Genomic DNA, 24,496 nt, shown 5'->3' on the forward strand with positions numbered 1-24,496 from the left:
GTTCTCCGACAGGACAGGACAACATGCTGCTCCGAGCTCCGCCTCCGCTTCAGGGCCCGGACCACGAGCCAACATGTTCAGATCGGTGACGGTGGTCAAATATACCGACAGAATCATCCCCGAATCCTGTTGATGGCTAAAAGCATCATTTTAAGCTGTGTGACTGTAGAGAAATGCCAAATAAATCCAAGCTCGTGCACTGTTGCTTTCAAAGTCCTGCAGGAGAAGAAAACGTGCACTCACATTAGAAATGCAAAGCCCGGGAAAGATGCCCAGGACGAGTGGATGGAAACAGCTGAGCTGTTTACCGTCACCGAGCTTGTGCAGCCATCATGTCCATGCTGCAGTGTATTCATCGCTCATGGTCACCGCTGCGCCTGTTTAGTCTTTGCTCGTGTTTCTAGTCGTATCCTTGGTGTGTGTCTTTGAATGCATCCCTCGTCTCTCCGTTAAACTTCCTGTTGGTTAGTTTAGCGTCCTCGTGTCTCTCGTGCTTCTCACCTGTGTGCTTCTCCTCCTCTGTTATCTGTTCCTGTGTTTATAGTCCGGCCGTAGGATCCAGAATATTTAAAGTTGACCTTTTTAGGTCCTGACAGTGAGCAAAGTTTGTTACCAAGCAGCTGTATTCCTGACACTTTAGCTGTTTCCTGCTTCCGTCTGTAGCAAAGACAGACCTGCCTCTGCAGCAGCTCGCACTACAGAAAGTCTTCACGCCATCGAACACTGAACTGTTCCTTTTCGATGTTCACCTGTCACTGCAGTGCTACTCCAGCTGTCTGACACTGACCTGTTCTCCCTCTCCTCTCTGCTTCTGGCCTGGTCTGCCTCCACAGTCACTGCATACAGCAGAGTGTAGTCATTGTCACACAAATGGCTTAGTGCACAGAGACCTGAAGGTTGGTAAGGGCCAACCGTTAAAAGACTCGGCCGTGCTGCATCCACTGCCTGATCAGTACCACCCCGCCTCCACCAGTCACCCTCGCACATCGCCACAGCGGGGCGTTGTGGGCAGGCTGGCTGGAGACGAGGCGGCGGGATGTGTCGTGCAGGCGGGGGCAGGCAGACGCCATCACAGCCTGCCTCTACTGTACGCCACCAAGTGCATGTAGCATCTTTGCTCAGTGGTGCGCTGACACAGCCGCTGTCAGGCTTCGTCAGAGAGAGGAGAAAGATGGTGTGGTTTCATTATGATCATTGTTATGATTCTAAAGGTGGAGCATCATTAGGTTCAATTCAAATTCATTCAGTGTGTTTACACATAAATACATCAGAGAAAGTTTGAAGCAACGAATTTGCTTTTTAACACTTTTGAATCTATAAAAATGTGTTTAAGAGATGAAAGCAGGAGCAGACCTGAAGCATCCTCACAAACAGGATGTGCTGCACGAGTAACACTTTCAGCACGACACAGTCAGAATACTCTTAGTTATGCAAGCCTGCATCCAGATGTGGCACGCTTGTGTTACATTTCCACAACTGTCTGTCTCTAAGCACCTCCTAGCGTTTGCACACTCCTTCATTGTGTTGGGAGCAACTAAGGGCTGCAGTGAGTTTCTGAAGGATCGATCCGACTGTGCAGGCACACACAGACCTGGGCCCTATTTCAGGAAGCCGGTTTAGAAAACTCAGAGTGAAAAACAATACTCAGGGTTGAGTAACCCCGAACTGTCCAACTCGGAATATTCGGTTTCAGAAAGGCTGATAACAAGTAGTTCAGTCAACGCGGAGTTGCTTTAACCCCAAGTTAAGTGCGCGCACAAGGATACATAAAGCCCTGATTGGTGGAGCACAGATTAAGCGAGTCACCATGGAGACGGAGGGAAAGAAGGCGCGGTCAATGTATTTTACAGCGCTTGAGGCCGAAATTCTGATGGCAGCGTATGCCGATAACAAGCAAATTTTGCGGAAAAAAAGTAACACAGCCTCAGCTGCCAAAGAAAGGGAGCATGCATGGCAAAACATAGCCGACAGAGTCAATGCGTGAGTGTTAATTTAAACATTGATCTAGGGATTTCCACCCATTTAACACGTTATTTTATTATATTTTATTTTATTTTTTATTTCATACATTTTATTTTGTGACGTGATGTGAGCGCAGGTGCAACCCAACAGGCCCCAAACGTTTCTGGCAGCAAGTAAAAATGAAATATAAAAATATAGTCCAAACAGGTAAGGTGTAATTGTATTACGAGCCATAGTGCTTGGTCTGTTTGTCCGATGTAAATCAATTGCAGTTAGAGGCTACATTAATTTCCCCTCTGTAAGCACTCATTGAAATTATCTGAGCACATTACAAGTACATATTTGCTTACTCTGTATGCTCAAATGTGACCCGTTATAGGCCACTAGGAAAAAAAGCGGAGGCCCGAAAAAACAGGTGGGGGTCCTCCACCACCACCACTCACAGAGGCTGAGCAGTTGGCTTCCACATTTGTGATAATGTTGGCAGCATCACATATGATCTTCACAGTGCAGAGAACACAAATTAGCATCCATTACTATAATGAAATAATCTGTTAGTTTGAAATGCTACAGGGAACTATGTACCTGTACATTAATGCTGTGGAAAGACTTCCTGTTCACATAGTCTCCTTCATTTACTGAAGGAGCAATGATTGGAATGTGAGTGCCATCTATACAGCCAATCACGCCTGGGAACCGTGAACATAAATGTAAAATTTAAGTAGTAGTTCAAGTATCACCACATCATGAATTAAGTTTTGTTCATCCTGATACCTGCAATTTTGTGGCATCCCTCTTTGATAAATCTTGTGGGTCTGTGACCGGGGAACACCACAGACGAGTACAGGAGACGTTTCAGTGCAACTGTAACATTCCTGACTGCCTGACAGACGGTAGCCTTGGAAACGTGCTCAGCGTCACCAATATTATACAGAAAGCTCCCGTTTGCAAAAAACCGAAGTGCAATACAAATAATATGTAATGAACTGAGAGCATGTCCGCGATGTGTCACATGAGCAATATTAGGCCTGAGGATGTTATTCAAATAACTTATAGATTGTGCTGAGAAACGGTAACGTTCGCACAGGAAATCATCAGGAAATGATAAAATGTCCAAACGCGCTCTAATCACTCTCTCCCGGCGGAGAGCTCTGCGGAGAATTTGGGCTTCAACATCTACTGGCTCTTCAAGGAAGGGGCACGCCATGTCTGACACTTCCTACAGTCAGGTTTCCGACAAAGGGGCGGAGACAGTCAGGGTTAGTTGAAGTAAACCTGCTGGGGGGCAGGTTAGCTTCACGGAGTGTGTCGTCATAGTAACTCACTCAGAATTAATCTAAACTCGTTTTGTGAAACTGAAAACCCAGAGTTTTCGTTAATTCAGGGTATACTTACTCAGAGTTTGCACTAAACCGGCTTCCTGAAACAGGGCCCAGAACTGGTCACCTGATGTCAAACTCACACGGGTCAACCAGCTCTCCTTCAGCGTTGGTTCGTCTCGACCGTGTAGCTTCAGCCCGAGCGTGTCATTAGACGCTACATGTCTTTAATGCTGCATCCATGTTCTCATGTTTAGGAGGAACCATGTCACCTACACAAACATGTAGTGAACCTGCAGCACTATATTTGGTTTGTCAGTCACAGGTTGCTTCAAACTTTAACTGCTTCATTCACATGTTGTCTTCAGTAAAGTTTGTAACATTATCCTGTAAAGGGACACACTGTGTCAGCTCCTGTAATAAACCACACTATTCTGTAGCTCCGCCTCTCTGCCCCGCCTCCAGATCTAACCTCTGCTCTGAGGCTCGGGCAGAGAGCTGTGTGTGAGGATGATGATGAAGTTCCAGGATGTGTTTTAACTGTGGCAGCACAGAAAAAGCCCTGTTGAGTGAACGGCCCGTTTTCAGCCAAATTACCTCAAGTTGCTGCTAATTTTAGCTTCTGGGCGGCGAGTTGCGACATTACTGAGCTCCGCCCACTAACACGCCAGCTCCCCGAGGCTCAAAGCAAGCTCACAGCTACAAATATGAGTGTTAGCTCGTCACTAACCCATGCCCCCTGGTGTTTGCATGCAGTCACTGCATTCAGCAGATCCTAGAGGCTGTGCTGCACTGCCACCAGATGGGTGTGGTCCACCGCGACCTCAAGGTGAGTCGATACAAACGGTCTCTCTCTGTCCTTTTGTCCTGATGCTTTCCAGTTATGCTCTTTCCTTTTCCATGTCAGTATTCTGAAGTTCTCATCAAAACACTTGGTCTTCACCAGCAAAAGTTGGAACATTTCTCTAAAATGCAAGGAACCAACAATGGCTGCGCGCCTGTTTCTTTAAAGAGCAGCGTCTGCTTAGTGTCAAAAGTGTTGTTGGGTAATGATTGTTGTGCTAAGTTCAACTGTTGAGGAAATTCAGTGTGACGCTATAATTTGAATGGTCCTTCCAGGAACGACGCCCTCACATCAGCTCTGCATCTGTAACCAGGTCAAATGCTTTACGTGGAGCCGCTGAGCACATTGTGGTGTCTCATCGTGGGTAATTGCACTAATGCCTCCACAGCGGTCTCTCTAATGCTGCTCTCCTCCTGTGGCTCGCTCCCAAAGCTCTAATTTGTCAATCAAATGAAGCGGGTGTGTCTGAGGTTTGCCTACCTGCAGCAGTAAGCTGACGTTTTGCATCTGTCGGCTGCCCTCGCCCCGCACTCTGATTGGCTGTTGCCAGGCAGCTGCCACAGTTGACTGCAGAAACACAAAGAAAAGCAAATGCAGCCGAAACAAACGAGCGAGCGGGAGCTGTAGAAACAGCCACGTTTTTGTGTGTGTGCACTCGTGTGATTCGATTCCTGCACATGATGGTCTGTGCAAACACACACATGCTGTGGAGGTCGATGTGTAGGAAAGAGTCCTGGGTTACACATGCCTGCACTGTGACGATGTTTTCTGTTCACATAAATCCAGCGCAGTCATCTTACACTGTGGAGGCTTTCTGTCAGTGTAAAGATTTAACATCCTGAGATGCTTGAATGTAAGAAAAAGGAGTGTGATGATGAAGCAGCGCTGCTGTGGTCAGTGAGAGGCTTAAACTGTGAGAAATAAGAGTCACATAACAGGAAAAGTTCTTTGTCCAGACAGAGTCTGTCCTGTTTGTGTTTCACTGTAAACCCACAGTTAAAACCAAATGTGTGCATTTATAAAGCAGGAACTATTACTGCTTTACTTTGGTGCTGTGTGATTGGTCAGAGGGAGTCATTGTCAGTAGAAGCTGAAGTCTCACATTTCTGCCCGTCTCCACGAGGACCAGCTGGACGTTCTTTGGTGGGTTGGCTCTGGGGCGCTGGCCTTATGTTGACACCCCGCTCTAAGACTTGATCTCTGTTGTTTCCGATTATCAGCCTTTGTAATATCCACATTATCCTCCCACATATTCTCCAGAGACACAAGAATAGAAGCCACTCGAACAGCTCTGACAGAGTGTTGGTGATCAGCCAATGTCAGCGCAGCCAATGAGGAAGCGCGGTGTTCAGAGTCACAGGCGGAGAGGATTTTGATGGCTTTCTGGATCTAATCTCGTTTATTTGTCACCTTTCTGAAAGTTTTGTTCTGCGTCTCCCAGAAAATCTCAGTAATTTGTTGCATTTGTGATAAAGCTGTAAAAGATCGCAGCTTTATTTCTAAAGCACTGCAACATAAAGTGCTGCACAGAGTCCAGACTGAGCAGGCTCTGATCCATCAGTCATTGGATCTGCTCTTTGACTCACTGTATCAGACACAATCCAATTACATCTATCACAAGAAGGGAGCACAAACCCTGATGTGAACTGTGCACAAATGCAGAACGTGCTGGTGCATTGGTGCATGCTAAAGGCACAAACCTGCATCCTGCACGGCTCCATCACTGTTTGTGTTCTTCGCCCTGCGTTTGACTATCTTTGCATGCGTCTCATCCAGGCCTGAGAGTTGCAGTAGGTCAGTTAGAGACTGTGGCGGCGCTTCGAGGGTTCAGTGACTGGATTCATTATTAGCAGCCCTTAAAGCACACTGGGGGCCTTCCATCCATATGGCCCCATCTGAGAGATCATAAATAGATTATCAAGCACAGTCAGGGTGTGCGACACAATATCCACTAGAAGTGAGTGTCAGAGTTCTCTGTGGACCGAGGAGAAGCTTCTTTTTCCTGTGGGAGATCCTCAGCTCTGAGCATACAGAATCAATAAGGATCCAGTGCAGTCAGATATCAAAGGAGGCACTGGTGTGCTCTAGGTGTGTTTCCTCTGGTAGTGAGATGAAGGTGGAAAGCAGCCCTGATCCTTCTCCACAGGGCGGAGGTTTACGTTTCAGCTAACCAAGAGAAGGAGCTCTCAGTGGCTGAGCGTTAGCCTCCGCGGGCGAGGATGACTGTGAGTACAGAAAAGCAGTGTGCTACAGTTAGTATATACCAGTGGGCACGAGGATGGAGAGAGCTCATGGCTCTGGCATCACAGTGACTCTTATCTCTGTCGTGGTTCCAGGATTTGTCCCTCAGAGAGATTTATTGTCATTGCACAGTCGTACAGTGAACCTGGAGACCTGTCCCACGTCGGCACTACGTACAGCAGGACACGACAACTTAAGTACTAAAAAAGTGCATGTTTATTGCACCTTGTTATAAATATTGTTGTTGTTACCCCCAGAAAGGTCCAGGGAGGCATCCACTCAGGTCAGCTGTTAGCACTGATTAGGGCCTCAGCAGCCCCAATCTCCTGCCCGACGGCAGCAGCTTAAACACCCGGTGAAAGAGGAGGCCCGCTGACTCTCTGTACACGGTCCGACAGGAAGTCTCAGGTGGCAGCAGGAAGTCCAGCAGTTTCTATTAGTCTGCCTGTTAGTGGCGTTTTGAAAGCAGAGCCAAGTCAGCGAACAGCAGCCTGGCGTAACGGCCTGTTGTTCCGGTGGGAGATGGCAGCGTTGTAACAACTGACAGCTGATCTGGTAGCTCTGGATGGGACCTGGAGCGAGTGTGGGCTTGAAATACTGCAGGTTAGAATATCAGTGATGCACTGATGGCAAATATGTTGACCTGATGTTGCTAAAACCATCTAGTCGACACGTGCAAAGGAAACTGTAGATGCAATCCCACCATTTACTTCCAATCAGCTGGTCCCAACTCCGGCCTGTTAAAAGGTGTCTCATTGCCAAGGTGTCACCTATATAACCAAAACCAGTGAGCTCTCAACACCTTCACCAGTTTCTTACTGGTTGGTTACAGAAGAATTTCCAAACGACTGACGGTTGCAGTGAGCATCCAGAGGTGGAAAGACCAGGCTGACCCGGTGTTTGGAGGTCAAAGACACATCAGCCAACATTAAAGGAGGCGGGGACATCAGGGGGCGGGGCTCAGATACCTGAGAGGAGGATGAACGGGAAAATGAACCTAGGATGTGTGAATGCAGCTGTTGAAGGATGAACCTGTGGCAGACTGATGTCGTCATCCAGGTGGAGATGAGCATGTTCATGACACAGTGATTGTGATCAGAGTGCAGGTGTTGCTGTCATGTTTCAGCTCAGTGTGGGCGTCGTCCACAAACTCCGTCTGATGAGTGATTGGCTCTCACTGACGCTGAGGTGTGGTTGGACAACAAGCTTCCGTTGTGTTGTTGTTGTGTGCGTCTGTCGTTTTGACATCGAGGAAACTGCTTTGAATATGTTGACGAGCGCTTCACGTGTCCTCCGCGGCCGCTCTCACGCCCCGCCTGCCTCGCTTGTATTGAAAGAGTCGTGCAGCCGGGCTGAAGCGACCTCAGACTGAGGCTGATTATGATCGGGCTCAGCATGAGTCAGTGCTGAGTTTGTGTGCAGAGGCCTCCAGCCCAGCCATTAGTCTGTCCCGGACACTCTCTGACATCAGTCCTTGATGATGCTGTGCTCTGTGTTAGCTCCTCCTACTAGCTGCTAGCAACCAAAGTCTTGATTCATGTTGAGCCTCATTGTAAAGTCCTGTCTTGAGCCGCTGCAGGATGCTGATGTTTCCTGTTCTTCACTCCAAGCCAGAGAATCTGCTTCTAGCCAGCAAGCTGAAGGGCGCTGCAGTCAAGCTGGCAGACTTCGGCCTGGCCATCGAGGTTCAAGGAGATCAGCAGGCGTGGTTCGGTGAGTGACCTCAGTTTGGTCCGTGTTAGCGTGACTTACCTGTGTCAGCGCTGCGACCTTCATGTATCAGCTGACTGTTTTAAAGCCCAACACCGTGTTTTAACATGAATGTCAAGAAAGATGTCAGTGTGCACTCATCCCATCAAAGTGAATCTGTGATTGTGGGATGTGTCTAAATACTGGTGATAAAACTAATGACATAACACACAGGTTAGCTGTTTTGCACAGGTGCAGTCTATCAAAATGTTGTGTAACTAAACACGAGCCGGTACACCTGTCAGGCGTTTGCTCTCCAACGATGCCACTGTGTCACCGCACCCTAATACCCCACAGAGACGAGGTGCTCCACTGCTGCCGGCTTGCATCAGGATGGAGGTCTGGCCTACTTGTCTCCATCTAGTCTCTGTGGAGCTCTGAGATAATTAGTCTGTTCCCCCAGCACCAGCTTCCATCTGGAACCAGTTCATTTTATGCCCTAACTTAAGTACCAGTTGGACGTCCCCCATGAGCATGTGTGTGTGAGCCAAAGCACACGCCTGGTGCAGAGTGCTTTCACGCCTCTGAGCTTTCTGATTGCAGCTCTTAAACCTTGCTTTACGAGGCCTCTGGTCCTAACCTGCTTAGGTAACGAGCTGTGGGTCGTCTGTACAAGCTTCACTTGTGTGTCTGTGTTTCAGGTTTCGCTGGGACACCAGGATACCTGTCTCCAGAGGTGCTGAGGAAAGATCCCTATGGCAAGCCAGTGGACATGTGGGCCTGTGGTAAGAGACGAGGCGTTGTGTTTGCAGCGCAGCAGCGTGTCATTCTGGCCTGTGTGCTGCTCTTTGGCAGCCTCTTGGATTAATCACTGCTCACACTAGTGAAAGCAGCACATCTGGCTGCAGCTGTGGGAAACACATGCGTGCAGCACACCTGTCCTGACTCAGACCACAGCAACAAAGGGCGGTGTTGTTTGTGGTCGTAGCGGCAGATACGGGTCCTTTTCATCTTTTGCAGGCAGACGGCCAATTAAAAAGCCCGTCCCTGGTAACACCAGCAAACAGAAGCGCTCAGTGTGCCGGGTTTGTGCGTCTGCATTTACACAAACAGCAGCTGTTTGACTTTGTCTGCTGCTCATTTAGAAACAGCTGAATGCAAACAGGTTGTCCTGGCGTGACATTAGTGAACACAAGCCGGCCTTTTTCCTGAGGCTCGGTTTGCTTTAATAAAGACGTGAGCTCTTGGTTAACTTTGGTTTCCGCTGCTCGTAGGAGTGATCCTCTACATCTTACTCGTGGGCTATCCTCCCTTCTGGGACGAGGACCAGCACAGGCTGTACCAGCAGATCAAAGCTGGGGCGTATGATGTGAGTTACACCGTGCAGCCACGCACACGTGCAGAGAAATGTGTTCCTTTTAACAATAACGGTTAGCTAAACTCCAAATGGTTTTCACGATGTCGTTGAACAGTTTCCCTCCCCAGAGTGGGACACGGTGACCCCCGAGGCCAAAGACCTGATCAATAAGATGCTGACCATTAACCCAGCCAAGAGAGTGACGGCCACCGACGCACTCAAACACCCCTGGATCTGCGTAGGTGTCGCGCACCCTAACCCGGGCAGGTTGTGTAGTAGCGTTTAAGCTTGTGACACTGCCTGTGTGTTTCCACAGCAACGCTCCACTGTAGCATCCATGATGCACAGACAGGAGACTGTGGAGTGCCTCAAGAAATTCAACGCCAGGAGGAAACTCAAGGTAGGCGGCGGCAGTGAGCGGTGCACATCTAAAACCCTGAAAACCAGAGCATGCTCATCCTGCTGTGACGCTCCCCTGTCCATCTCTCTCCTCAGGGTGCCATCCTGACAACGATGCTCGCCACTCGAAACTTCTCAGGTACGACCTGGAGTAAAGGCTGACAGCCAGTCATGGCCCGTGTTGTAGCGACTCCCTATAATGCCGTTCACATGTGCGGTTCACATGTTGAGGTGCTGCCTCGGAGTCCTGCTGTGTCCTGATGTTCTGGCCTTTAGAGCCCATTAAGCTCGGTGCTCCCCTTTAAGCTGCCGTTAACAAAAACTGGAGTGAGCGTGCAGATCGATGCCGTCCACAGGTGCCTTTAAAGGGCGAACCATTTCAACTGAACCAATATTGATTTGTGTTTATGACTAATGACAGGAAAGCTGCTCATTCCACTTCTGTCTCAGCTGTGAGTGCGATCCCTCTGTTTACCTTTGTTTTTCTTTCTTCCTCCTCGTGTGGTAACTCGTGTGTAAGGTAAGAGTCCTCGCTGTAGCTAGCACGTCTCTGCAGCGCTGAGCTACACTGCCAGGTTTGAGTCCGGGCATGTGTGTCTACTAAAACTGCACTGTGGGTCAGTTTGTGCATTAGCGGTCATTGTAGAGGAATCAAAGCTGGTTTACGAGGCCTTTGCCATCCTGCAGACTAAGTGTGAGAAACGGCCTCAGTATTGACTGCAGAGGGGAGCAGACGTCTCTCGCTTCCAGTCAGATGTTGTATCGTTAAATATACATATAAAATATATTAGACCCACTGACAGAGTGGAACTATCACATGTTGGAATTAATCCTTTCAATGTGTGTAAATATGATGTAATTTCAATAGAAAAACATCACAGGGATATAAAAACAGTTAAGTTTGATGTGTTTTAATTGATCAGAAGGGAAAAGTTTGCTGTGTGCAGACAGAAAGCATTGATTATGTGATGGATCTGTTCCATGTGTATCTCACAGCAGCAAAGAAAGGATCTGCTGTTGATATAAAGTTCGACACGTATCGATGCAAAGTCATTAAAAACGTATTAAAGTTCCTGCTTTTAAAGCTCAGCTGCTCCTAAATAGACTCGTAATTATATCATCTCCTTTAAATATGGGCCCAGACAGACGTTTCTCTTCAATGGCCGCCAAAAGACAGCTTTGGTCACTGCAAAGTTTCGATCGGTCACTCTACGTGCTGTGATTTAGTCTCACCCTGACAGACGATGCACCAAACTGCTTACCTCTGCCGCTACAATCACCTGCTCCATGTCTCACAGCGTCCTTGCATGTCGACTGTAAAGTTCATTAACCGGCCACAAATACGTGAGGGAAGCTCAGAGTTGCTGCTCGGTGTTCTTGCTGAAAGCTGAAAGAGCAGAGTTTCCTCTAAATGTGCTCCGTGTCTCCTGAGGTTTTACCAGCTGAATCTAACCGCATGCTCCCGTCTCCGTTACTGCTTTCTTTGGGCTTTTTTTGTCTCCTGACTTTGCTTTTTCCTCTTCTGCTTCCGATCCTGGTAGGGCCACTCTGAGGCTGCTAGTCATTGGCCGCCTTGAATGGACCTGCTGCATGTGCCTGTGTAGTTGTTCAGCTGGCATCTGATTTCCTCCCATTGTTGTCTTTGTTTCCACAGCAGCCAAGAGCCTGCTGAATAAAAAACCGGATGGTGTCAAAGTAAGTACCGTCACACTCCAGGTTACAGATGTACCTTACTGTTGACAGCAGGTCGTACTGCACACCCCACTGGACCCCCGTGGGTTTGCTCTCATGTTTGAATACTGTCAACAAAATGGACATTAATGAAGCTTGTCTTCAGACATGCGTCCGTCCTACCAGGTGTCACATGTAGTTCGTCATTTTTCACTCCGTTGACTCAACCTGAAGATAAACTCTTCAATTCACGTTTATGACGCTTTTAGGAACATGTGCATCTGAAACAGCACGGTGGCACAGCGGTTAGCGCTGTTGCCTCACAGCAAGAAGGTTCTGAGTTCAACTCCACCATCAGGCTGGTGGAGTTTGCATGTTCTCCGTGTTTGTGTGGGTGCTTTCCGGGTACTCCGGCTTCCTCCAACAGTCCACAGGCAGCGGGGTTAACTGGAAACTCTAACTTGCCGTGCGTGTGAATGTGTGAGTATGTGTTAGCTGTTAGCTGTCCAGGTGTGCCTTGCACCTCTTGCCCTAAGACAGCTGGGATTGGCTCCAGCTCCTGAGACTCCAGCATTGATGGAGGTCAGTAGTACTTATGTCATCGTACGTATATGGACAGTTGACCGTTTGAGAGTCATCCTCCTTGGTTGCTGCTGGTATGCTAGGCTATGCTGCTTTACCCAGTATCTCAATTAGAGTTTCTATTACATTTGCAGGTTCTGTAGGTGTTGGGGACTGTGGATACGGTTTATAGTAGGTTGAGGTCATTTGCCTGCCGGGCAAACAGCATGTTTACAAATCCCAGACACAACAATTTTGTCGGTGTGCTCAATAGTGAGAAAGAAAGAGGAAGCAGAGCTCTGCAGAGCTCCGCAGCATTGCTGTTGTTTGATTTGACAGTTCTGTGAAATGTGCTGCATCATCTCTGAGGCTCATTAAATAGCTCTGGTTTCCCTTTAAGCACAGTCCAGCCTGTCAGAGGGACTCGTGTTCCTGCCTGTGGTAGTCCGCTTGTCTTCATGACCTGTTAAAAACGTGTTGCTGGTTTCATGAATTTGACTTGTTGCATTATGTGAAAGGAAGTGCTTTTTGCTAAGTATGCATTTTAATCACTCTGTGGTTTCATTTACTACTTTGGACACAAATGAATATGCAGTGGATTGATGTGAGTTACGTTTCACAATGAGACAAAGACGACGTTTCCTGTGTTCACGCAGAAAAGGAAGACGGACAGTGCAGAGCACGTGGGGGTACGTCTGCTGCTTTTGTAGCCAGACCAGCTTTTGAAGTAGTTGGCAATAGAGACCTCGTTGTGTTTCCACCACAATCACAGTGCTGCTTGAGGCTGGGGAGGCACTGCATGACTAACGACACAGAAACACTATAGTTTGGGCTGAATGTGTCAAAGCAGCTTTATCATTGTTATTATTAAAGTCAGAGATGCCTTTGAATCCGTGTTCAACATTTTATTCAGAAAATGTAGGATTTAGGTTTGAAACCTCTGAAATACTAAAAATAGTGTTTTTATGTAAAACAAAAATAACGTTTTAAAGTTTTCTGTGTGAGGTCCACCTGTTCTGGTGTGCAGGGCTGACCTGAGCTCATAACCACTGCTTGCTGACCAAATAGCCACTTATGTACACAATCTGTAGCTTTCTTCTTCTCCTGCATACAGCAGTGTTGAATAGATTAATGCTTATAGTGATGCTAGTTTCACGCTGAACTCTTTTGTTTGCTTTGTTGCACAGATGGGAATGATTCCCATTCCTGACCCACGTGGACGTTAAAACCAGGAGTTCCACTGTCAGCATTAAATAAAGTCATGTAGTGTGTCCCCAGCTGAGACTAAACCGCAGACACTGGCACAGTAGATGACACAGCTTAAACCATAGATTCTGAATGTGTGCATAGTTGTGGTTTAGATTCGTTGAATTTTCACGTCTACGTGGAGTTGATGTGATCTAATTGTTTCGTTGTCGGGGTTTCTTAAAGTCGGCGTCTCCGTGGTGTGTAAATGTGACGCATGTTCCACATTTCTGAAACAAAAGCACGCACAAGGAAAACAACTTTCCACAGTGACCGTGTGCTGTCAGGCACAACTAACGCCGTTTAAAATGAAATTACCATATTTCACTCATTTGACACCACTGACGGGTGAATCTAAATATCTGAATCATGCTACACTATATCAATAACTCTGTTATCTCTTCATCACTCCTGTTAGTAGGCGGGGCGTAGTAGGCCGTGACTGAACTGGAAAAAGTGTAACGGTTGGACAGAGTATCTCAGAACTGCAGTTCTGGAGTGTTCCCAGTATACAGTGGTCAGTATCTACTAAAAACCAGTGGTGAACAGGGTCAGTGATGCATGTGAGGAGCAAGGCCAGTGTGGTCCAGGGGCTCGGTCATCCATGGTAGTTCCTCTTCCTGTTCCTTATCTTATCTGTCTTGGTGTTCTTGGAGCAGCACATGTGTACCCTTGTGTGGATCCTTCACAATCAGCCCCCTGTTTGTCCTGTCAGGTGATCAAGCAGTGCTGTTAGCTTCTTCAGGCTGCAGACGGGGCTCACGCCGGGTCCTGGGGCCGTCCGGCTCTTCGTTCCAGACACTTGTTGTTGGATGGCTGCCTTTGTGATGCTGACTGGCTCTTGTTCTCTGGTCTTATGTCCACCAGCCACTCTGCGTTTGTATTTTTCTCTTTTCTTTTTCTCCCAGATGTTCTTCGAGTGTTCGAGCTCTGGTCTGTCTGCCTCTGATATGATTGCCTTGTAGCCAAGAGTACAATCTGGATATATCTTCAGGCTTCATGACCAAACCTGTGAGCCTCTGGCAGTTTCTACAGCCTCAGTTATTGTTGTATTTCTTCTTCGTCTGATTGTTTTGTGAGAGCCTTCACACCAGCGGCCTGTTGCGGTTGTGCTGTAGGGCGCTGGCAGTGCTCATTCTGTTCCTGCTTGCACAAAGGAGCAGATATTGGTCCAGCTCTGCTAGAGTAACTGCCGTCTCCTGGACTCTCCTACAAGTCTGAGACTGTGATACAAGATACAGCAAACTGTCTGGCACTGGGAGATGTGCGTTTGTGAAACACCTGTGCAACCTTTGTATGGCCCCGGTATCAGACCACACTGCTGCACTAACTTCAGCCAAACTCCAGCAGGTGAAACTAGCAGCCCACACTGTTACCCACCTGATCAGATCAGGAAGTCTGATTTAAAAAGTTCCTTTGATTCTTTTTAGCTGTGTGTGTGCGTGTAAAATAATTCACACAGTGATGTCTGGTAAAGTCCCCTAACCTGCTGTAGCTTAATCAAAGTAGTCACAGCGCCTGAGAATCTTTCTTTAGGACGAACGATGCATTTTATCAGCTTTGTGTCTGACTGTCTCTGCTGTTGTCTCTGCTTTCGTCTGTGCTCTTGTCTGTGCTGTTGTCTCTGCTGTTGTCTCTGCTGTTGTCTGTGCTGTTGTCTCTGCTGTTGTCTCTGCTGTTGTCTGTGCTGCTGTCTCTGCTGTTGTCTCTGCTGTTGTCTGTGCTGTTGTCTCTGCTGTTGTCTGTGCTGTTGTCTGTGCTGTTGTCTCTGCTGTTGTCTCTGCTGCTGTCTGTGCTGCTGTCTGTGCTGTTGTCTCTGCTGTTGTCTGTGCTGCTGTCTCTGCTGTTGTCTCTGCTGTTGTCTGTGCTGTTGTCTCTGCTGTTGTCTGTGCTGTTGTCTGTGCTGTTGTCTCTGCTGCTGTCTGTGCTGTTGTCTCTGCTGTTGTCTCTGCTGCTGTCTGTGCTGTTCTCTCTGCTGTTCTCTCTGCTGTTGTCTCCGCTGTTGTCTGTGCTGCTGTCTGTGCTGCTGTCTCTGCTGCTGTCTCTGCTGCTGTCTGTACTGTCGTCTGTGCTGTTGTCTCTGCTGCTGTCGTCTGTGCTGTCGTCTCTGCTGTTGTCTCTGATGCTGTCTGTGCTGTCGTCTCTGCCGTTGTCTGTGCTGTTGTCTCTGCTGCTGTCGTCTGTGCTGTTGTCTCTGCTGCTGTCGTCTCTGCTGTCGTCTGTGCCGTTGTCTCTGCCGTCGTCTGTGCTGTTGTCTCTGCTGTCGTCTCTGCTGTCGTTTCTGCTGTTGTCTCTGCTCTTGTCTGTGCTGTTGTCTCTGCTGTCGTCTGTGCTGTTGTCTCTGCTGTTGTCTCTGCTCTTGTCTGTGCTGTTGTCTCTGCTGTTGTCTGTGCTGTCGTCTCTGCTGTTGTCTGTGCTGCTGTCTGTACTGTTGTCTGTGCTCTTGTCTGTGCTGTTGTCTCTGCTTTCGTCTGTGCTGTTGTCTCTGCTTTCGTCTGTGCTGTTGTCTCTGCTGTTGTCTCTGCTGTCGTCTGTGCTGTTGTCTGTGCTGTTGTCTGTGCTGTTGTCTGTGCTGTTGTCTGTGCTGTCAGCCCAGCCAGTGAAGCAAACACACACATTTTAATAATCAGTATCTTGCAGTAGACAAAGAGAAGAAGTATCAACCTGTTGTTGTACCCTGGTGCATGCTGGAATCAGCACACAGACAACTAGTAGAACAAGTGTCATTTACCTTATTAAATTCATGACAGCAACTGGGTCATTTTTTCCTCTCCACTCTCTGTTCGCTGTCTAACTTTGAACTCTGGGGATCTAATACTGTTTGAATATTCCACGGTCTATTAACTCATGTCCTAATAACATTTCTTGATCGGAGGTTTGATCAGAGGAAGTTAATTTGATGAGCCTCTTCGACGGCTGAACTGATGCTGAAACGTTCCCGGTGGGGTGGCACACGTGACAGCGACTCCTGAGCACAATGTCCCACTTTTCCTTCCACAGCAGCTGCTTGAGGAGTGACTCTTTGGACACTAAGCCTTGTCACTTCTGCCCTGTTCCATCTACCTGCCTGTCTGTCCACTCTGTCTCTCCAGATCAACAACAAGGCCAATGTGGTCACCAGTCCTAAAGAGCCTGTCCCCACTCCTTCTCTGGTACACTGTCTGCCTGCCTTGCTGCCTGTGTTTGCATGACTCTGTCTCTAACTGTAGATCTTTCATTACTTCTGCTCTGTGTAATATTTTACTTTCTGTTGTCGATGGTCACTGTTGTTTTCTTGTTCTTTCCATTTGAAACGTCTTTGTTGTAACATGAGGGTTGCTTTGTACATTGCTCCATTGCTACACATGGGCTACATTCTCCTTTGTTGTTGATGCCAGCTGTAATGGTACTGGGACCATTGCAAGCCAGCTGTGGCTAATACACTGTTGGTTGTTATTGCATTGAGACAATTAAGGTATGAAGATGGAGGAGTTCCTCGGTGTTAGAGACCGGCAGGTACAAAGGTCGCTGTTAGCAAAGCAGAAGGGAAACAGATCCGACTCATAAAACCAGATTTATGAAACACGCCAAAGTCAAATCACAAGTTGTAGTTTTCTTACACCCCCAGCTGGATGCCACTATTCACACTAAAGTTCACCTCCTTCATGACCCTAATATATCCTCACCAGAGTGTCTGCTAGGTGCACCTCTGTACAACTGCTCATCAACACAAGTATCCAATCAGCAAGCTACACAGGAGAAACTCAGTGGGTGGGGTCAAGACGGGCTGCTGAAGTTCAGAGCATCACAACATCGAAGAAAGACAGTTTTAAAAAGCTTGGGTAGAAAAGCTGGATGGGCTGCAGTGTGTATTTTAGAAACTGCTGATCCACTACGGTTTCCCACCCAACAATCTCCTGGCTTCACAGACAATAGTACCAAAAAGAGAAAATATCCGGTGGGCGGTAGTTCTTTGGGCCAACAATGTCAGAGCAGGATGGCCAAACTGCTTCGAGTTGATAAGAAAGCAACAGTGAGTCAAATAACCACTGATTATACCCAGAGTATGCAGAAGAACATGAAATGGGGGCTGTTTTCTTTGAGCACTATTTCAACAGCACAGCCGCCCTGAGTGTCCACCCATCTTATGACAGCTGGTTCCAACTGGTTAATGTCTCGTACTGGGATCAGTCCAGACCAGAGCACCACTGGGATGTGGGGCAGCATTATTTGGACCTGCAGCTGCACAATGCTGTTGTGTCAGTGTGGACAGGAAGCTCCAAACCTTGTTGAATATATGCCACAAAAGGCGTACCTAATAAAGTGTCTGGCAGAGGAGAACATAAGTAGATTTTTTATAAACAATAACCTCACATGGTCCTGAAATTGATCTCATCTTCAAGTCTAGAGAACAGTTGTGAGGTATTTTGTTCTGGCACCCGTTCATGTCCAGGCTTTAAGAACAGTCTAGTTTAAATATGTGTTAGTCCCCGTAGTCTCCTCTGCATTTAACCCACCCACACAGTGAGTGGGCAGCACCCACACAGTGAGTGGGCAGCACCCACACAGTGAGTGGGCAGCACCCACACAGTGAGTGGGCAGCACCCACACAGTGAGTGGGCAGCACACAGTGAGTGGGCAGCACCCATACAGTGAGTGGGCAGCACCCACAGAGAGTGGGCAGCACACAGAGAGTGGGCGGCAGCACACAGAGAGTGGGCAGCACCCACACAGTGAGTGGGCAGCACACAGAGAGTGGGCAGCACCCACACAGTGAGTGGGCAGCACACAGTGGGCAGCGCCCGGGGAGCAATGTGTAGGGACAGTACCTCAGGGTAGCTGTTCAGTGGATTCGAACCCCTGACCTTCTGATCATGGGGCGACCACTATACCTACTGAGCTGTCCGTATCTGATTGCAATGATCAGTTCATGAGTTGACAAACCCGTCACATGTGCTGGAATCACAGACGTGATTGGTGATTAAAGCTTGTCTTTAAATGGATATCAGAGCTTCTTGTGTTTTCAACCCCAGGTTCATAAATGAGACAGACGTCAGTCCACTCAACAAATCTGCATCCTTCTCTAAATGTCCCTCACTAAGTCTGATAAGGCAAACATGCAGTTCAGATTAATATTTCCGGGTTCCTGCACCAATATAAGAGTGGGGCTCGTGTAGCACAGTGGCAGAGCTCACTCACAGCTTCACCCTGTTGACAGGAGTTGGTCTGCCTCAGGTTCGCAGCTGCTGAGTTTGGAGTTGAGATGCAGGGAAACCGTCCTGATCACGTGTCTCTTTATAGAAGTACTTTGATGCTTCAGTGAGCGTTCAGCTCTTTACAAACATTACACCACCATGTGTGTTCCTGTCGTTGTCATCCTGGCACTAAGCAGAACCAGTGGGTGTCGTCGCAGCTTTCAGTGCCAAATCATCTCGTGTCTGCAGTCGTAGTCATTGCTGTAGTTGCAGTTTTGTTTGTAGTGATGACCTGTTTTCCCTAAATAGCAGCTGTTAAACTTCCCTTCACTGCTTTCACTTGAGTCCATTTTGCTGAACGCCTGCGTGCCAGTCTTACTAATCGACTTTCACTCAACGTCTCCTCCTCCTCTCAAATCAGGAGCCTCAAACCACTGTTATCCACAACCCAGCTGATGGAAATAAGGTACACGGCTGATCGCCTGCTGATCTGAAGCTGCTGCTGCTGTTCGTCACCATTTAGACTAGAAGCTTAATGCTGCTTCTGATGATGGTGTTTGTGTGCCGTTGCTCTAATTCAACGTCATGCAAGAAAACAGCCGAGAGATCTGTGAAATACTGCACGTTATAAACTGTTGCATGTAATCATTTGGACGTAATCTTGGTCATCTGCTTACTGTGACGAATATCATGTTTAATGTTTGAATTGTGCATCGTGCTGAGGTTGTTTCTTTGGAGAAGCATCATCACGTGCTGTGACCAAGCAGCTGTGCATGTTGTTGGACACAGCAAAGAGACAGCACATGGATACCAGAGCCATCCTCAGTGCTTCTCACAGTGTTGTGCAAACGTATGGATCTACATCAGCGCGTAAATCCATAAGACATAGACAGAAATGCATGCTTGTGTTATTGCTTTGTGGAGTGAGGATATTGTGATAGCTCATATGTTATATGTGCGTAGTCTGCTGTGTAGATGCATATGCAAGCTGGTAGGGCTGCACGATTTTGCATAAAATGAGAATCACGATTTTTTGGCTTAGAATTGAGATCACGATTCTCTCACGCTTCTCTTTTCCAGTATAAATATTTATTGCACTTATTAACTGCACATCAACTTCGTAACAGTTGAGACTGAACATAAAAACAATAAATAAACATAAAACAACAAATGTCTCACGTTTTGTTGTTGCAGCAAAATGTTGTCCTGCTTGAAATTCCGTCTCCACCGTTGCTCGACGCTGCGTGTATAGAGCAGGTAGTGCAACAATAGAAAAATAGTTGCGGGACGGCACTGTGTAGCGTTTGTCTAGGGTGTTGATCGTTTTCCTAAATCCCTCGTTTTGCACAGTGTTGATGGGAGCCATATCTTTGGTCAGGTGATAAGTGATAGCCTCCGTGATGTCTTTGTGCCTGTGGGAGTTCGACGGGTATAGGGAAGCGCTGTATAAGGTTCCCGTTATTGGTGTTTGGGTGGTTGACCGGGACGGATTTTCTCCTGTCACTTTCTCGTCATCCCTGACGTGCTCTCCGTTGTTTTTTCCTGCTAATTTTAGCATCACACGGCACAGCTTCTGTATCATGTGGTATAAGGCTCCGCCCTTGTCATTTGTTGAGCAGGAAGAGTGAGCGCTTGTTTTCATGCAGAGTACGTCCCGGATCAAAATGCGCTACAATCGTCGTCTTTTTTTTTTTTTTTTTTTAAATCGTTGTCATTTGGAAATGAGATCGCACATAAGTATGAATCGAGATCGCGATTTTCTAACGATTAATCGTGCAGCCCTACAAGCAGGTGTTTCATGTGAACAAGGATACAACACATTAAAGGGTTGAGGATGCTGCTAAAGATAAAACTGCCTTAATGAGACAAAGTATTTCAAACATGTCCACTTTAATCACATTTTGATGCCAAGTCCACTGTTAAGCTTCAAATGATAACACAAAACAACATTTTGGTCCCTGAAAGAAGAAATTATTGAATATATGAAGCTTTGAAAGTAAGAGATTTCACCTTTCGTAAGACTTCAAAAAGGAAAAAAGGGGGAAACCAACGTTGGTAATGAGTAACAAGTCCTGACAAGGTCATTTTTGTCTCATCTGATTTTAAACTATCGTTTTGAGCTACACAACACTGAGACATGATTTCTGAGAAAGCCAAACAAATGTCTTCAGCATTGGCTTTGGCCATCTGCTCAATCTGCTGATTTAACTCCAAGTTGTAACAGGTGTTCAAGTAGGTGATGGTGAAATGCCTGAACATGGAGCAAACTGATGTCAGTGAAACTGTTATACTCAGGCTTCCTCTGGTTTGTCCTTCTGCAGGAGTCCAGCGAGAGCGCCAACACGACCATCGAGGATGAGGACGTGAGAGGTAGGGCGGTCCAGATGTAAACTACACCTTGTTCACAGGATGACACTGCTTTGTTGTCTGTTTTTACACTAGTTAGTCAGTGAGTTCAATATATGTCTGAGTACTGACAAACACACAATGTGCCATCATCTGAAGAAACACAGGAACAGATGAAAAGAAAAATCTTTATTTATCAGGAAGCATGTATAGTGTAAACAGAACTGGTCCTAGCACTGAACCCTGTGGAACTCCATAATTAACCTCAGTGTGTGAAGAGGACTCTCCATTTACATGCACAAACTGGAGTCTATTAGATAGATATGATACAAACCACTGCAGCACAGTACCTGTAATACCTACAGCATGTTCTAATCGCTCTAATAGGATATTATGGTCGACAGTATCGAACGCTGCACTGAGGTCTAGCAGGACAAGCACAGAGATGAGTCCACTGTCAGAGGCCATAAGAAGATCATTTGTAACCTTCACTAAAGCTGTTTCTGTGCTGTGATGAGCTCTGAAACCTGACTGAAACTCTTCAAATAAACCATTCCTCTCCAGATGATCTGTTAGCTGTTTGACAACTACTCTTTCAAGGATGCTTGATATGAAGGATTGATGACGGCTGGCTCACAGATGGCTTTTTCAGTAGCTGTGGTTCACAGTGCCGTTAATTTCTCTCCCAGTCTCTTGCATCTCGTGTTTAAAGGAGCTGATGTGTGTCTGTTGTGTGTTCGCTACAATAGTGACCTTTTGATAGAGCAGATTCTCAATCATTCACATAATTCAGATGTATTAATGTGCATGCCAGCCTATACACAAGACCTTTGCTTTACAATGGCCTCCATTGTTGCTCGTCCCTGTTTCTCTGTTGCATAACTGACATTAGTGCTCAGTTCGTCTTCGCTTTCTTCTTATTCAGAGGATCACTTGGTTTAACTGAAATACTCTGGCTGGAGCCTTGATGCTTTTAAAATGCAATCAGCCTGTGTCTTTATATACGGTTACCATGCTGTCTTTGCTGCAGAGCAGGAGCATGCAGGTAACCTGCTCACCTGTCTGCTCAGCTTCAGAGCTGCCAGGTGATTTTATATTTTGGTGCTGGAGGATCATTCAGAGGGAGAACTGTCGTTTCCATCTGAACTAAATGTTCGTCACCTCTAACGTTACATCCACACTCCATCAGTGCTGCCGGCCATTAAATGCTTTATAATTAAAACTTGTCATTGGTGTCTTTTTATTCGTTCACTGGCTGTGAGCTGACTGTTATACGTCCTTCTATCAGCTTTATTTTATGTGGGTGAGTACATCGGTGTGATGCTAACCTTTTGCACCCAGAAGAAGTTGTAACGATTGACGTCCTGTAGCCTCCACGGACCGTGATCTTCACAGATGACGTTATGATTTGTAGAGAAGAGAAAAGGGAGCCTGGAGAAGTGAAGTTATGCTCTGCAGATGAGAGGAAGTCATTAAAAACACAAATGAAATCAGATGAAGATGCACTTAAATGCCAACACACGGTGAACAAGAAGAACAGGCGGGCTGGAGTGGGCAAAGCTGGAGTGTCAGGGATGACTGGTGATCTCAAGAGTGAAAGGGAAGGTGGTGCAGGAGCTGGAGGTGGCAGAGATCACTGGGGGTGACCAGGACGAAGAAGGTCAGAAATGAGCCAATCGGAGCGACGGCTGAGAGTGAGGGTTTGCAGATAGAGAGCTGAGGGGGACAAAAGAGGGTGAATATGCAGTTGGCAGGCAAAAGGAGAAGAGGAGGAGCACAGATGAGATTCAGGGATGTGGTACAGCGTGGGCACCGGGGTCACCTTACATCACTGCATCGTTCCTCCATGAACATCGCTGTGCATGCTGTCATTTCCTGCACGCCTTTCATGTTCAGTGTTCTTCATCTTCTGTTTTCTCCATCTCATTCTCCTCTTCCTTCCTCCTTCATCTCATTCTCCTCTTCGTTCCTCCTCCATCTCCATCTCATTCTCCTCTTCGTTCCTCCTCCATCTCCATCTCATTCTCCTCCATCTCATTCTCCTCTTCGTTCCTCCTCCATCTCCATCTCATTCTCCTCTTCGTTCCTCCTCCATCTCCATCTCATTCTCCTCTTCGTTCCTCCTCCATCTCCATCTCATTCTCCTCTTCGTTCCTCCTCCATCTCCATCTCAATCTCCTCTTCATTCCTCTCATCTCACCATCCTCTGATCTCCATCTCATCTCCTCTTAGTTCTCCTCCATCTCCATCTCATTCTCCTCTTCGTTCCTCCTCCATCTCTATCTCATTCTCCTCTTCGTTCCTCCTCCATCTCCATCTCATTCTCCTCTTCGTTCCTCCTCCATCTCCATCTCATTCTCCTCTTCATTCCTCCTCCATCTCCACCCATCCTCTGATTTCTCCATCTCATTCTCCTCTTCGTTCCTCCTCCATCTCCATCTCATTCTCCTCTTCGTTCCTCCTCCATCTCCACCCATCCTCTGATTTCTCCATCTCATTCTCCTCTTCGTTCCTCCTCCATCTCATTCTCCTCTTTGTTCCTCCTCCATCTCCACCCATCCTCTGATTTCTCCATCTCAGCACCGTCCCCCTGCCCCAGTCTGCAGATCTACCACCTTAAGCACTTGGACCCCTTCACTTCTCACCTGCCTTCATCCAGCTGCCTCTTACCCACCCCTTGCCTTTCGTGCTCTTTGTCTTCATCGTCTTCTGCTTCGTCCTCCTCTTCTTCCGTCTCCTCCTGCTGGTTCTCTCCCAGTGTTTGGCCCAGTGGTGAGGAGTGCTGCCAGTATATCCTGCAGGCACTGGCGGCCGCCTTCGTGCTCCTCTTCTTCACGTCGTCCTTTATGATCCTTTTCACTGACCATCACACCATGTGTCACTGCGGCCCCCAAACATGCTCACAAGACCCCGGCCCCCAGAGTGGCGTGCCTCTCAGTGCCTCCATCGACTCCCAGTGTAAGTCGCCCTCCTTAATGCCTGAAGCTGTGCGCGTCACCTAATTGTTGATAATATCTGAAAATGTCTCTGAGCAGGGATGAAGAACATAATGACTGATGTGATCCAGATCAGGACTTTTCTCTCACGCTCTGTTAGAAAGCTTCCACAGCCTCACAGCAGTGTGTGCCGTTAGCTCTGCTTCTTTAGACGCTAACTTAGAATCAGCTCCAACAGGTGAAGAGCGAGCGATGGATGTTTGCTGACCAGACTGTTTATGCATTTAACCGAACCAGTTTCCCTGCTGCTGTGGGACAGCGCCACTCACTGGTCACTGTCACCACTACACTTTGTCCTTTTTGCTTTGGCAGCTTTTGGGTTGGAGGTTTTGACTCATCCTGCTCATAAAATGAGTTGTTTCGTTTTCTTTAGAAAGCCTCTGATTAGAGTTTAGATCCTTATTGTCCCTGTGAACATAATGACTGCTGATTGTCTTTGTGCTTTATTACAGACTGTTTTTGTCCTGACTAAATCTGTCATAGTGAAAATGTGACTGATTACCTGTAAACCAACTTTGGATTTATTATTTTGCAAGATTCCAGAAAGAAAAAGCAGAAAAGGAGCGTTTAGGTGATCGTGTTCATAAATGATGTTAAAGACGCTGAGGGTGTGTAGTTCTGTGTCGTTCCTGTGTAGGGCCGCATTAAACATTTGCTTCATTTGTTCATAAAGTTAATAATGATGGTGAGAA

General features: G+C 47.2%; 1 protein-coding gene across 6 annotated transcripts in view; it reads left to right on the top strand.

The window, feature by feature from the left end:
- LOC120735293 (calcium/calmodulin-dependent protein kinase type II delta 1 chain) overlaps positions 1–24,496 on the top strand; it is a 68,382-nt gene that overhangs the window by 37,874 nt on the left and 6,012 nt on the right. Inside the window, exons 6-16 of one of the 6 annotated variants that reach the window (XM_040034592.1) lie at positions 4,038–4,110; positions 7,977–8,079; positions 8,757–8,840; positions 9,330–9,424; positions 9,528–9,650; positions 9,729–9,812; positions 9,908–9,950; positions 11,466–11,506; positions 16,381–16,440; positions 18,884–18,928; positions 20,784–20,832. In XM_040034592.1, coding sequence (XP_039890526.1) covers positions 4,038–4,110; positions 7,977–8,079; positions 8,757–8,840; positions 9,330–9,424; positions 9,528–9,650; positions 9,729–9,812; positions 9,908–9,950; positions 11,466–11,506; positions 16,381–16,440; positions 18,884–18,928; positions 20,784–20,832 — 800 coding nt within the window. The remainder of the gene's footprint in view (positions 1–4,037; positions 4,111–7,976; positions 8,080–8,756; positions 8,841–9,329; positions 9,425–9,527; positions 9,651–9,728; positions 9,813–9,907; positions 9,951–11,465; positions 11,507–16,380; positions 16,441–18,883; positions 18,929–20,783; positions 20,833–24,496) is intronic. The other 5 variants (XM_040034593.1, XM_040034594.1, XM_040034595.1 and 2 more) reach the window with 5 other exon arrangements.

The sequence above is a fragment of the Simochromis diagramma genome, unplaced genomic scaffold (genome assembly GCF_900408965.1).
Source record: "Simochromis diagramma unplaced genomic scaffold, fSimDia1.1 OVJJ01000439.1, whole genome shotgun sequence".
NCBI lineage: Eukaryota > Metazoa > Chordata > Actinopteri > Cichliformes > Cichlidae > Simochromis > Simochromis diagramma.